Source organism: Serinus canaria, chromosome 9 (assembly GCF_022539315.1).
Source record: "Serinus canaria isolate serCan28SL12 chromosome 9, serCan2020, whole genome shotgun sequence".
Classification (NCBI taxonomy): Eukaryota; Metazoa; Chordata; class Aves; order Passeriformes; family Fringillidae; genus Serinus; species Serinus canaria.
The window spans coordinates 22,435,214-22,450,270 of NC_066323.1; the positions used below are offsets into that span (position 1 = coordinate 22,435,214).

Below are 15,057 nucleotides of genomic sequence, written 5' to 3' on the forward strand. Positions count from 1 at the left end.
TAAACATGAAATAAAATATAATTCAACAGAGTAAGAACAAGGAGGATATTCAAAACAATTGTGCACTCAGCTGCCTTTAGCACTTGATTTCCCTCCTATTCTATGAGCACTTGCCAGCCTTCACCCTGCTGGAGGCACAGAATGCAGGAATCAGCTGCACCTGGGGTGATGCATTAGCGCATCCATAAGCACTCCCTGGGATCCAGCACAACTTGGAAATGGCTCAATTACTCCAGCAAAGCAATTACTCTGTACTCCATGGCAAAAGAAAAAAAAAAAGAGGTTTATTTGAGTTCTTATGAGCCAACATCATAGTCCAGGGAATCTCTTGCTCTTTGACTAGCAGGGACTGAGAATAAGAGCAGCAAAGCTCTCTACCTGTTTAGGCAAATGCACCCCCAGGGATATTTGTAGTGAGAGCTGCCAACACTTGGATGTTCACACAATGTAATCCAAGACATTAACCAGGTGCAAACCATGTTCCTCTCAGCTTACATCCAGGCTACTGTCTCATTTTCATGTGCAGGCACACACTTGGAGGAGCAGCTGTTTGAGAATGGCACAGCCACTGAAGGCACTCAGTGTCCAAGACAGCTCATCTTGAGACTTTGGGCCTGCTCTAACCAATGTCCTGTGCAGTCCAGCACACTCAGCTTGTCCCTGGCACTTTTAAACAAATCACTGAACAGGTTAGTTGGTTTAACAAACAGCAGGCTACAAAAGGATTGTGAGATGAGACAGGATTCTAATTAAATTAGAAGCCTCCACAGATAATTACTGACACTCAGAAGAGGGCTGTATTTCTCTAATCCTTCAAAGACACTTCTCATGGTCCAGAAGAACTGGAGAACAAGACCTTAGTAGGGAATAAGCTTGGGTACAGACAAGCTTAGTAATTTAAAGGCCACATCCCAATGGCAAAGGGCAGGCAGGATTGTTCCCTACATTGTTTAACTTAACTAATTGTTAAGCAGCCATGGCAAAGCTGCATCTGGTGTAGGCAGCAAGTACACACACTCTCTGTGACCACTGGGCACACACACTATTTGCCAGCACATGCTCTAATCTAGTTTTGCTGGGTTTTTTTACCTACATGAACTAGACCCAGATAACACAAATGAAAAGGAATGGTCAAGTTTCTGCCAACCTTTGGGTGTCTGCCTAAAGGTAGAGAAGACAGGAAGGGTCAGGCAAGCTTCATGGCACCTCCTCATTCCCCTTCCCTTTACTCTCTTGGACCGTGCTGGTTTCCTGCTGTAAGAGCTGTGATGATGGCAGCACTGAAATCAGGTGGCTTAAAGCTGTTTCACATCCATGCAGAAAAATAACAGCAATTGAAGCTGGGATACACTCCAGAGAAGTGCTGGTTTGAAAGACTGCTCTAAAGGCAACTGAATCTTTGAGAAAATACAGCCTTAGAAGTTGTCATATTCCTCAGCAAAGGGAACAGTGATCACAATCTAAATGTTCTTCATGGGAGTTGTTTTGAAGGCAGAGAAGGCAAAGGATGAGGATGGTGTACCTGTGACACCTGGGGAAGTATCACAGGCAGTGTTGCAAAGATTTATCTTTCCCTGCTGCAAGCAGAGCATCAGCAAGGATGGGAATGTTTATTTCTGATAGTCACAGGTGCTAATCCGTGCCCCACAGGGACACGAGAATAAGCATTTACTCCTTTTGAAACAACACTAAAAAATCTCAAGGGAAAATCAACTAGAATCACCCACAATACATTAACATGTAATTAGAACTCCAAAGCAGCTGAACTTACAAAATCTGGTTCTGCTGCAAACAGAGGTACAGAAACATGATTAGACTTCCTACCTATATTAGCACTATTTTTATTCCCTTTAGTGGAAAACATGATGCTAGAGGATACTTTTCACTGAAAAAACCATTTCTGTAAGTGTATTAAATGTGTTAAGTGGCCAAGTTTACACACAGTTAGCATTGACTGAGATTCCCTTTACTGGAATGAACTCAACCACTTCCTAATAGAGATGCCCTCACTATTTGAATGTGATGCCAAGTCACATTCAGCAACACTCACCACTATTTGGAAGATGTATTTTCATCTAAGAAATATTTACTTAAGCTTTAGGGCAGCTCACTAGCTCATCCCAGAGATGTGCATCTTGTAATTCTTCCTCAAAAGTTCAGGATTGCCCTTAGGTTTAACCTTTCCATACCAGTCACCCTTACAAATTAATCTACACAGAGAAAAAAAAAAAAACGCAAGTGAATTTAGCATGGATTATTGTTTGTTTGTTCTTAAATCTATCAATTATTTGTTCAGATGAGTGGGAGTTATTCTGGCAGGTGACAGGAGATAAATGAGGGAACACATGGGACATGTTAGAGTGCAAGCAGTGAATCCAGCTGCAATATCCTAGCTCAGGATTTGCCAAGGAAATGGTGCAACACAACCTGGAGAAGCTGCACTGGATGCTCTGAGACACTCGCTTTTTTTCCTCCCTGCTCTCCTTTGGATGCATTCTGGAGCATTTAATTTAAACCTTAAATCAATCTCCCCTTGTGTGACCTCTAACTCTTGCTGACTGAGTGACCCTAGAGAAAGAAGGATCAGTGGAATTATGCACTGCAGTCCATGAACACAGCTGAAGACATCAGTACCAAAAAGACAGGGCTAGGGGAAGAAAAAGGAAAAAGAAAAGGCTCAAAAGAAACACTCTTGCCAAACAAGAAAGACTCAAAGCATTTGCCACAGCTCTATTACTGGCTCTCTCATCAGCCACAACAATGAAATGAATGACTTGGAAAAAACCTTCCTAAAAAAACCCCACAATTTTCTTTTTAAGCTCTGAATGAAGAAAAAAAAACCCTCCACACCCATGCTTCATGTTCTCTTGTTTGTTTAAAGGCCATATTCCCAAGGGCAGTAGATGAGCATATCTGCATATTAGGAGCCACAAATCTGTGCAGAGGCTCACTGAAGTGGAGCCTGTACAATTAAATTGCTACATGTGCACAAATACACAGAGGATCCCAGGGAAACTATGGCAACCACCAGTCCTCCAGGTTGTGATTCCCCCTTTGTCCCCACCTTTCTTTGCTCTTCCAGTCCTTCCCAACTTGGACAAGAATAAACAGAAGTGTTAATGAGGTCGGGATAGCTCCTGCAACAAAGGAGCTGGAAAGGCAAAGAGAGCTGCTCACACCCTTGAACCTGGAAACATCCTAAAGGAAAAACTTCTCAGTGGAGTTGTACAACAGTGATGAATGGGATACAGGCAGCCCTGGGGTACAAAGTCCTGCCTAGGAAACCAGGGCTACAGCACCCAGAGTGTCACTGAATCTCTGGCTGGAGCACTGGCACTAAAAGTGACTTTTAATCTGGATGCCTAATGGGGTTTTGGCCAGCTGAGACACTCACAGCCTGATTTTCAGAATTGCTGAGCCACCCCAGCTCCCAGTCCTTTCCTCTCAGGGGATCAGCACCGGACTTGGACACTGCTCATAAGTATTTAAAAATAGCAAGGATACCGTCCAAGTATCAAATATACCTTTTTATCTCTCCTAAATCATGCTTTGAAAGTCTTTTGGGCCCTCTGTGAGGGTTACTGATGCTTGCAAAGTCCTCTGGCATCCTCAGAAGATGGAGAGCCTGGTAGAAGAGTAAAGCATTCCTTATTTCCATTTTATTTATTTCATTCCTTATTTTCATGTTTATGTTTAGCTTCAGGCAGAAGGGCCTTCTCTGGTAAGGTAGTGTTTATTGACATTTAGACCAGAAATGCCACTGATACTAAAAATCTAGATTTTTTTTTCCCTTCCTACAAGCCTGAACCATGGGGGTTTTTTGCATTGTTGTATGTCAAGCAGCATTTGCACAGAAGTTTATGCTGTAACAACAGGTATTTTCTCTTTCAACTGTTTTCAACATTTAGCTTCCCCTCTTGATCAATATATTACAACAAGGTCAACCCCAAACCAAAAGGAATTGAATACTTCATTACTGACTGCAGAGGAAGATAACAAACCAATGCCAGTTTTTGCTGCTGTGAACCTCAGAAAACTCTGTCTTTTCTACACAGGGGATGTCAGTTTGTGTTTCTGAAATCACACACTGTCAAATGTATGCATACATAAACACACATACATCTCTGTCTCTTCACTTCCCTGGAATCTAAATTATCTAAAAGAAAAACTCCAGTGGATGCATTCCAATCGTACCTCCCACCTTCTTTTCACCTCCACATTTCAGGCATTTAAATCTGGCTCATTTCTAATCCTCCCTGAAGTCTTAGACAGCAACAGACTCAGTATAAAGACCCCTAAAGAAAAGGTGATGTACACACAGGGGAAAGAGCAAAACCCTCTCTGCCAAGTCCACCTATGCAGCCTTAAGGAAATGCAGAATCCCTTTCAGAGAGGCAGAGGGACTGACTCATCCCTCAGACCTTTTTTAATACAACTTTTTAGTGTTTCCATACAGTCTGTACTCTTTTCCCCCCCTAACTCCTTGATATATCCCATGGAAAGATGCTGGAGGCTCCCAGCTCCTCTGAGGAGAGGACATTGCCACACATTTTAGTTGCTGCTTCTCTCATGCATTGCTGGCTGCTACTGCTCCTGCTGGGTTGTTCCTTTTTTTGGGTTTTTTTTCTTGGGTTTTCTGTTTGGGTTTTTTTGGTTGGTTTAAACAGTGTATTAAATTTTACCATTCAAAAATGTTATTTAGCACAAGCTTTTAAGAAATCCTGCCTCACTCCTCAATTGACGTTGGTGGAGAGGAGCAGTTCTACCACAACTTCCTAAGTTTAAGCCAAAGAAGAATTCTGACAGAGAAGAATTGAAACAAAATAAATTCCCCTTAGGGATCCATTTTTCTCAAGTTTAATCCTAATTCCGACCTCAATTGTGTTGGTAGTTAGAGACAAACTGCTCAGAAATCTTCTGCACATGAGAAGACACCTACCACACAGGCAGCAAGGAGTCTGAAATGCAGTGATCTGCTTTTATTATTGTATTTATAGATCAATGCTGTGATTCTGAAACTTAATTTGGTTTTTCCCTGTCCTCAGTCTGTCTCCATACCATTTTCTGTTCCATTTCTTCACATCTCTGTATTTCCTGCTAAGTGCATGCAGCATCCACAAAATGACACCATGCCTCACAGCCTTGGGAGCAAGACTGTTGTGGAAATGAAAGAGCATTTAGAAAAACAGACTTAATTTCAGAGCCTGTTTCTGCCATCACCCTCACTTCTTTTGTATCACTGTACACCATTTGTTTCAAGTGACCTGATTAAGCCCAAGAATGCTTCCAGGGAGGGCAGCTGACAGCACACCCTGTGACACAGAGAGGATGGAGCCACTGCTGTCACCCCTCACAACTCTGAGCAGAGTTTGCACAAAGACCTTGTGCCAGACTTACTCCATGGCAATGTCAGAGCATGCTGGGGTTAATTTGCACTCCCAGTTACAAGAGAAAACAGCCAGCAGATGTAAGTGAGAATGCAAATCTTGTACCTGCAGCCCAGGTCTTCCCCCAGAACAGAGCACCAATGGCTTGATCTCACCATCAGCTTTTTCCCTGTCCCTGGACTCTCAGGATGTACTGTAGGTGGTTTGTGCTTTTGGCCACCTGGAAGGTGGGGTGTGCAGGCTGGAAAGTCAGGGAGACTGACCACCCTGCTGTAGCCCTTTCCTGTATGCCTGTGCAGCTCCTCACACTTCAGCAGAGACTCCAGAGCTGCAATGGAGATTTCATTAAACAGCTCTGAATCTACAGAAGCAGATGGAATGATAAAACCTTTCAATAATTAAAAGTACACACAACTAAAGCAGATTACACAGAACTGCACCCTGAATTCTTCCCAAGCCTTGATTCTAGCTGGTAGCACTGGGTATTCTTACTAAGGAAATGGCAGGCACTGGTGGCCTTGAAGGCACTTGTCTGAATTTATCTAAGAGAAGAACTAATTTACTGCAGCTCTATTAAAAATCTCTCTAAACAGCAACAGCTGAACAGCTCAGCAGTCATTGGCCAGTAACATCATTGCCAGGATCCTTTGCTAGGATCACTTGGGAATGAGAAAGCTTCTTTACTATGCTTGCAGTTCAAACATTCAAACCCTAAACAGGCACATCAGCAACTAAAAACCAGAATGTCAGCCTGAGCCAGAACAGGTCCAGGCTACATGAACATGACTCCAAGATCTCTGGTTCAGAAAGACATTTAGTAAAGGATGGGAAAGCAAAAACTGAACGTGAGCAGCTGGGTCAGGGAACTGCCTTTCCCTCCTTCAGTGCACAGCAGTGCAACCCTACCTAGCTCTCATCTGCTGCACAGCACTTGCCTGGGCATTTTCTAGAGGCAGTGATACTCTCCCCACTAGAATTTACACAGAGAAATATCAACTGTAACATTCAGCTCTATATGATTAAGCTGAAATGAGAAATATTCCAATAGGCAAGGACAGCTGTAATCAGGTAGAAGCCCACACACTATTTCCAAAGCCCTTAAAACCCTATTTCTTCCCTCCTGACTTAAGAAGTCTATTAAGGGTCTGGGTTGTTTTGGTTTAGATTTGAGTCTGCAGAGGGTATAGCTAGCAAACACTGCATGCTTTGGTTATCTCTCCAGATGAAAACACTGCATTTCCAAATTACATACTTTAGAAGGTTTGGTTTCTCAAGGTCAGTGCAATATCATAGAGCAGTTTAAAAAAAAAAAAAAAAAAGGAAAAAGAAGAAGGAAGAAAAGAGCCCCTTACCTGTGGCAGAGTGCAGACTCTCCAAGCTCCAGTACCTGGACAGGACGCCTCTCATGCCACCACCACCACCACCACACACCACCCCGCTGCTGTCTGAATCGGAGCCCGGCGAGAGCCCGGAGCTGCCGCTGCTGCTGCAGTTCTCGGCACTGTGAGCCCCGCTGGACTCGCTGGGGCACTGCTGGGTCCTCATACGGGCGGCTGCCAGGGGGAGCCGGGGGCTCCAGGGGGCTGCGGCGGGGAGCGGGCAGCGCTCGGCGGAGCTCTCGCAGGGCAGCGGGACCGGGCAGCGCCGCCGGAGCTCTGGGCTGGATCCCGAGGCTCCGCTCCGCTCGCCTCGATGCATCCTGACATCATAGGGGTCCGCTAAGGAGGCTCCCTCTGAGGCGGCTCCAGCCGCAGCTTCCAGCAGCTGATTTTTTATTAAAGCCGATTTCAAGGCATTAAGGAAGCAAGGGGTGAGACAGAGATCTCTCCTCCTAATTTAGCAGGACTGTCAGATTAAAAATAAATACGTGGAAATAGTAGAATTTCATGCGTTTTTAAAAATGCCCGAGTGAGAGAGACCTTGTGTTATCTGCTTCCCCTGAGAACTCAGAAAGGATTTAACATATAAACTAATCGTGTTTAGAACTGGCTGTGGCTGCTGCTATTAAAAAACTATTTTTGTAAGTACTCGGAAAAAGAATTCAAAATGAAATTAAAGCCAGGAAAACACAGACTGAGATCTGGGGAGATTGCAGCTGGGAGTTTTGAAAAATCATTTCGCATCCACTCCCAGACTGCAGACCTGGTATATCCCTATTTCCATGGGCAATCTTTGTAAGAGACCTCAGTCCCAACTGAAACAGCACCCCTGACTACCATTTACTAGAAAGTTTTATATTCTCATAACCTAACAGGAGATTCCCTGGATAAGAAGGATCCTGAAAGAATCCCAGTTTCCTGGGAATGCAGAAATACCTGTGCACTTTAACAACAGCTTGGAGGCACCACAGAGATTTTGTAATAAAGGACATTCCTGGGCTGCCACTCTGCTCAAAGACCTTGCAGACAGCAGATTTGTCAAACTACCAAAATAATTTAAGAGTAGCCACATGGTTTGTACCCTGTGCAGCAGAAAAGAGTGTAAGACCAGAACTAGCTTGATTCAGTGTGGGATTACCCAGGCCAGGTGAAAGTTTAGCCAGGTGAGACTGCAGGTAGGTGTTGGACCAAAGAAGGAGATCAGCTCCCCTAGCACATCTGGCAGAGGGACAGCCACAAAGGAAAATCCCACACTGCTCCTGTCACATGGAGAGTGAACGTGGCTCCAGACACCCAAATCCTAACCCAGGAGCCCAATTTCACACACGAACTGAAAATGCTTATTTGCAATTTGTATGTAAGGTGGCTCTTTGCAAAGTAAATAAGGCCATCCCAGCTTCTTCCAATAGTGACCCCTTTGAGCTTGCCTCACTATTCATGCAGCAGCAGAGTTATTTCAGTGCAGTAAGTCTTCTGGTTTACTGAGTATTTCCTAAAAGGAAAAAAATGTCACACTCCATCACTGGAGAGTATCACAAAGCACCCAATAATGCTGAACTAATTTAAATATTTCAGCTATTCTTTAAAAGAATGGTCTCTGCAGCAATAAAAAAAAAAATAAATTACATTTCTAGTGATCTGTAACAAAATAATTCCTTCAATTATCTTCTGAATGAACCAAAATATCTAATACTTCCTAACAGAGAAATAAAAATGTGTTCTTGATTTGACTGCAGTGGAACCACTCTTCTGCATTGATCTGGCTCTTCCAGAACTGCCTGCATTCAAGTACAACTGGAGAGAAACTCTTCTTGATCACAATATCAGGGGAAGGGAAATGAAACATTGTCAACAAAGACAAATGCAGCTGTTCTGTGGATTTGGAGAACAAGGCATTGAGAAGAAGAAAGGCAGTGCAGCTCTTCAAACAGCAAAGGTGCTAGAGAGAGTCCTATTTATCCTTATGTATGTCTGTTGTAGGAATGCACTGGAGAGGAACTTTCTAATAGAATGGAAAGGAAAAAAAATCTACACAGGCAAATTGTGAAAAATTTTGTCAGAGTTAAGACTGCAACCCATCAGAGGGGTTCCACCAACTAGAGATTTTGTTGTTGTTGTTGTAAAATCCACATGGAGATTTTCTTCTGTGACATTAGACAGAGAAGTTATCTAAGGTTGATGTAGCAGTGACTGACTCCAACTAAAGATTAAGAATCTCACTGCACAGCCTGTCCAAGCTAGCCTTGGACAACCTGATCCTAAATATCTACTGGATTTTTTAGCCTCTGCTGGGTTCTCCTGTAATCTTGTAGTTTTGAACAGTAATTACCAGAATCATTCAAGATTTCTTCTTCTCTCTTTGTCCCACAGAAGGTTTTTATTGGTATGCTAAATCTTTCACCTCAGTAGCTAATACAGACAATCCCACTCAACTTGCTAAGACAAATTTTCAGGAACTCAGGCCCTGCTTTTAAAACTGGATGAAACCCTTTGAGTGAGCACATTATCAAAGACCTCACAGAGGGCAAATGTTTGTGGCTGTGCTTAAACAGAACCAAGATTGACATAGTGGCTCTAATCTTTCTGTGATTAAGAGACAAAGTGAAAAGTATACAGTAGGCAATGTGATTATTTTTTAGTCACTTAAATTCAATTATACCCCTCTAGTTAATGGGGATGGAACAGACATTTCATGCTACAGCTACCATGATACACTTCTGGGAACTTGCATGCCACTTTCTTCAAGAGCTAAAATGACAAAAATGGAATAAATAACTCAGCTTGCTATTTTGCTGAACTACAGGACTGCTAAATATTTATAAGACATAATGAAGTCCTGTTATTGAGCTAATATTTTCCCTCTTGAACAGATTTCTCCAGTGGCTGTCAAACATCTTCACAATAACTGTTGCCAAGTGTGAGTTTAACAGCACATCTATAGCTGGGAAAAGAAGATGAAAGATGTCCACATGATGTTGAGTAAACAAACTTTGCCTCTGAGAAATACTTTCCACTACACCAGGGAGGCTGGAGGATAACTCAGTATCACTGAGTGGTCACTGTTTTCCAGACTATCCACAAAAGATTCAGCCCTTGAGAACTTGGCTTGCCTATTCCAAGGCCACCAGTATGTTCCCCATCAGCACACATCAGTCACAGGGAATTCGTGCCTCTCTGCTTGGCACAGCCAACCACAGCTCTGTGGTCTAACTCCAGGGCATCTCTTGTAGATATCTGACAGAAAATTCAAAGATCTGAGGCTGTTCTAATCTGACAAGACACATGGAAAGTTGCCAAAAAGATTTGGTCTGCATTTAGATAATGATTTAAAATAATCCAGGTAAGAGATTTTTTTCTAGCACAGCTACAAACCTCTCTAGCAATACACAGGTTGCAGATTCCTCCCTCTATGAGGACATGACAAACCCTGGAGGTTTATGGTCACTTGTGTCCCTGTCCCAGTCCAAAAGTTTCAGAGTGTCTGAGAGGTAGACTGAGGGAAACATCTGGGAAAGGGTAACAAGCTGGCACAAGAATAGAAAAGTCTCTGCCTGAGAGGCATGGATAGCAGTGAGAGCAGGGATGTCAAGAAACTCCAGTTCTCAGGCAATTACCTGTGTCTGTCTGTCACTGTGTCACCTTGTGATTGCTTCCTGCTGGAAAGTCCCTAAGGAAAAGCTCAGAAACAGCAGCATCTGTCCTGAATGTTCCTTCTGCTCTAAGCCCATGGGCTGGTAGCTCTCACACCCAGAACTGTCGCTCTCCTGGCTTCAGCCTTGTTGCAGCTACATTCTCACAGCTGCAGCCCCTGTCCAAACAGCTTCCCAGCAACATCCCCAGTTTTAGGCAGTCTTCAGTCTATAAATAAACAAATATCAGACTCAGGAGAGATAGGGAAGGAGAAGATAGATCTCATAGCCTAAAGACAAACATGCAGGTCCACTGCTTTAACCCAAAGCCTCGTTACCCTGCTACTGCTCACTCCAGTACATATTAGGCCCTTCCTTCCACTCCTTTCCAGGTGCAATACTTGTGTCAAAAGGTCTTCAGAGGCTGCTAAAAAGCAGAAAAGCATTCCCATATCTTTAGGAAGTGACTTGCTTCCTAACCTGGCAGTAAGGAACAGACTGAATGGTACAAATGAAGGCATGGGAGTGCCCAGGCAACCAGAAAAGAAGACTGAGGGGGGACCTCATTGCAGTCAGACTTTCTCACACAGGGAAACAGAGGGATAGACAACAATCTCTCTTCTCTGACAGTCACTGACAGGACCCAAGGGAATGACCTCAAGTTGCATCAGTGGAGGTTTAGATTGGATATTAGAAAAAGTTTTTCTCACTCAGAGGGTGGCTGGGCACCAAGGCAGTAGTCCCAGCACCAAGCCAGCCAGAGTCCAAGAAGCATTTGGACAAAGCCCCCAGGCACATGGTGGGGCTCCTGGGGACTGCCAGGAGTTGGACTTGGTGATCCTTTAGGCTCCTTTCCAAACCAGAATATTCTGTGAATTAAAGCTGAAAGACACTTGATATTCACCAGCACTCCCTGCTGAAGCGTGTGTGCAGCCAAGAAAGCTGTTCCCAAACCACACAGGAGTTTTGATGTTTGAGCAGGATGGGGAAGCTCACTGCCCTGGGAGTGCCCGTGTGTGCTGGAGGGGGTTCAGCTGCACCCTCAGGCCGGGGGCTCTGCTGGGACTGGGACAGCCCAGGGACAGCCCAGGGACAGCCCACCACATCAGGGACTTGGAACTGCATCCCTGTGAGGAACCCCTGAGGGAGCTGGGGGTGCTCAGCCTGGAGAAAAGGAGACTCAGGGGGTCCTGTCATCACTCTGTGTAGCTCCTGAAAGGTGCCTGTGCTCAGCTGGGGCTGGGCTCTCTCTCCAGGCAGCACTGACAGAACCAGAGCACACAGCCTCCAGCTGGGCCAAGGAAAATTTAGGTTGGATATTGGGAAAAAGTTTTCCACGGAAAGAGTGATAAAGTTCTGGAATGTTCTGCCCAGGGAGGTGGTGGAGTCACCATCCCTGGGTGTGTTTAATAAAGCCTGGATGTGGCACTGGGTGCCAGGGTTTAGTTGAGGTTTAGGGCATGGGTTGGACTCAATGATCTTGAAGGTCTCTCCCACCTGGTCATTCAGTGATTTTGTGATTCCCCAGCGGTCAGAGCCACCTGCCGGTGCCGCACGGCTCCGCAAGGCCGGCCCGGCCCGAGGCACCGGCATCGCTACGGGGACAGGGGGACAGCGGGGCCAGTTCTCAGCCTGTCCCTTCCTGCCAGCAGGGCACAAAGCAGCCACAGCGAGGGATCCGGCTGCGGAGAGGGACGGGAGGAGTACAGCAGATCCAGCGTTAAAATGAAAGTTCTCTGTTCTCGTGCTGTTCCAGCAAAATGCACCCAGCCCAGACAGGACAGCCAGGCTGTCCCCAGCTCTTGTCCCAACCCCTGGGTAGGTGCATGACAGGGTGTGAGAGCTGTGCATGGCCCTTTCTAGGCTGGGACCATTGCAGCCATCATGTCACACCTGCAGAACTAGAGGGGTCTCCATCCTTCATCCCTCCAGTCTCTGCAGCATTCCCTGCACAGGGTGATGAGGTGCAGACTTTGGATTTATCCGTATGTTCAACATGGAAGTGTCTAGTAGCAATGGATATTGCAGAGTACTTTTATATCCACTGTCTTTGATGATTAAAGCATAGACTGGAATCATTAATACAAGCAGGTGCAGCTTTGGAGTTACAAATCTTAAAATTAGATTAAATGAGTTGACAATTCATTTTGTATTTATTGCATGCCCCACAGCTCTGTCAGAAACAACAGGTATCACAAGAAATCTGTACAAGAACCAAAGAGGGCATTCTGCTGCACTACTGCTGCCTCAAGGACAGAGCCAATCTTAAAACTGATCCATCAGCCTCAGAGTATTACTTCAGTAACCTGGAGTTTTCTTCTCATCCACATCCTACCACTGGCAGGACACATGCCCACGTTCATCTCCCCCAAAAATGCTTCAAATGAAGCCCACATGCAGCAGCTAACAGAGATGGCTGTGGCAGAAGAATCTCTGCTTCCTCTCTCCATCAGTTTACTTTCCCAGGAGCATGGTTTTGCTGGTGGAAATATGATTCTGCTCGATTTCATTTTTTTTGCTACATTTACTCAGAAATCCTTAGGTCATGGTATGAAACTCACTTGTACCTATCTCAGGAATATTGTGTAAATCAGAGATGATCCAGGTTGCAAGCCCCATTTCTAGACAGCATATAAACACCTACAGCACTGCCAGCTGGTCAGTCTGCATACATTTATTTCCCCTATTCACCCTCAGAAATTCATACATATTTTTTAACTCCTTCATGTCCCAGTTGGGAACAACCATGAAATTTGTCTCAGCTGTGACTCAGAATGTACTTCTATGACAGCAGTGCTCAGGGATTTCAGCTGATGTCAGAGATGCACAGACAACTTGACAATGATGGGTTTCCATCTGGGATTTCCTAGGAGTAAAGCTACAGCTTTTTTAATTCAGCCAGGGAGCTGGTCCTAAGCATTGGGGCAGCACCATGCCTGTGACAGCAAGTGATCAAAGCCCTCAGTGCTGAGAGAGCAAAGGCAAGGCTCTCAACACCACAATAATAAATAATTTTCTTATTTCCAGATCAAGCCTCAGGACTCTGTGCAAGAGCTGCACGAAGTGTCAGAAAACAAACCAGTTTTGCTTGACAAAATACTATGACCATTCAACTCTGATGTAATTAGCACAATGTTATTGTCCCTTAATTAGGTAACTCCAGCAGGGTTTAATCGATGGTACAGAGACCTTCTGAGGCAGAAATGGCAGTTTGGCACCCAACTGTGGCTGCCTTTTCCTGGCTAGGTTCCTAACCACCAAACAACTCCTCTGCATTCTGTTTTCCTTATTCCAGCCCAAAGTGCTGTGATAGAGATATCAGCAGTGTTTGGGCAGGCACTGTCAGATGGAGAATTAAAAAACCTGGCAAAGACACATCTCGCAGTTTAATAATCTGTGCAAGTTACATTTTAATTCTGAGAAAGTGTCAGTCATGGGAAATGAAGCAGACATGATGCTTCATGTGCATTCCTCATGAAAACACAGCATACTTGTTCTTTAGGGGGATTTAAAGTACAGGAAACTTCTGTCTCTAGAGGCTCATTTAGTTGCTTTAGTGCCTAATTAGCAACCTGAGAGGAATCTCACCATACCCACTGTAGTGCTCTCCAGCAAACACAAGGCAGAGTCTATTCCATCTGAAATCTAATTCAAGAGTGTGATAGAGGTGACATCATCGTAGGTGAGACAGAGTTCTCACAAGACAACACAATGTTTCTCCATCAAGCACACTACCATTGCAAGGAGTGATCTCTTCTTCACTAAAATGCTAGCCATGGCTTTAAACAGCACCCTGTTCATCCACTCAGGGAGAAAACAACCTGAATATGAAAAGCATATGAAAGATCCCACTCTAAAGCAGAAAAAGCATATGAAAGACCCCACTCTAAAGCAGATTTCTGCTCAGACATGGACACAGCAATCATCATGAACAGGTTGGAATGCTCCTCACACTCAGCAAAGCAGAGCTTCACTCTCTCCTGCCCCCAGCCAGCCCAGGGTACGCACCGGGAGCGGAGACACGCCGCTTGCAGCCCACGCAGTCCAGGCCTGTCGGGGTGCTCTTGGAAAATGAATGCAGCTTCAGTGGCAGGATGTCAAAGGCAACAGGAGATGTGATGGATGGACTTACTCCAGCCTGCAACAGGACAGGGAAAACAAAGGCAACAAACAGTGAGTTTCGATGCCCCGTAGGACAAAATGCAGCATTCATCCCAGAGCACCTCTCCCCACCTCTGATACCTGCCCCTGTAAGTGAGCAGCATGTTAGTGGACACACGTGGATGATTGTGGCTAGAAATGTTAGAAAACAGTGAGAAGGCAAGGAAAACTGCAAGGTGAAAAGAACAGATTCATACTTCACATAGAGCCACACACACCTCCATTCACAGAAAGTTTTACTTCTCCCTATAAAGTGTTTCTAGTGGGGGGGTTCATACCCCTACAAGGAGTCATCCCCTCAGCTATAGAACTGTTCCTGAAGCTTTGTGACTACTAGGTCCTCTTCTGGTATTTAACATGAAAATAAAGCTTTTCCCTTCAGAGATTTATTGGTACCAGTCCCCAACCATTTAGAATGTGGATAACAACATTTTTCTCTTCAGCTAGAGGTACAAGTAAGAATTCTCCCTCTCTCTCCTACCTGGCTGATTGGTTTTTTTA

At 44.7% G+C, this 15,057-nt stretch overlaps 1 protein-coding gene across 1 annotated transcript in view; it reads right to left on the minus strand.

The window, feature by feature from the left end:
• Positions 1-15,057, minus strand: part of ARHGEF4 (Rho guanine nucleotide exchange factor 4) — a 192,157-nt gene that overhangs the window by 112,544 nt on the left and 64,556 nt on the right. The window contains exon 4 of the mRNA XM_050978075.1: positions 14,404-14,533. Within this exon, the coding sequence (XP_050834032.1) occupies positions 14,404-14,533 (130 nt within the window). The remainder of the gene's footprint in view (positions 1-14,403; positions 14,534-15,057) is intronic.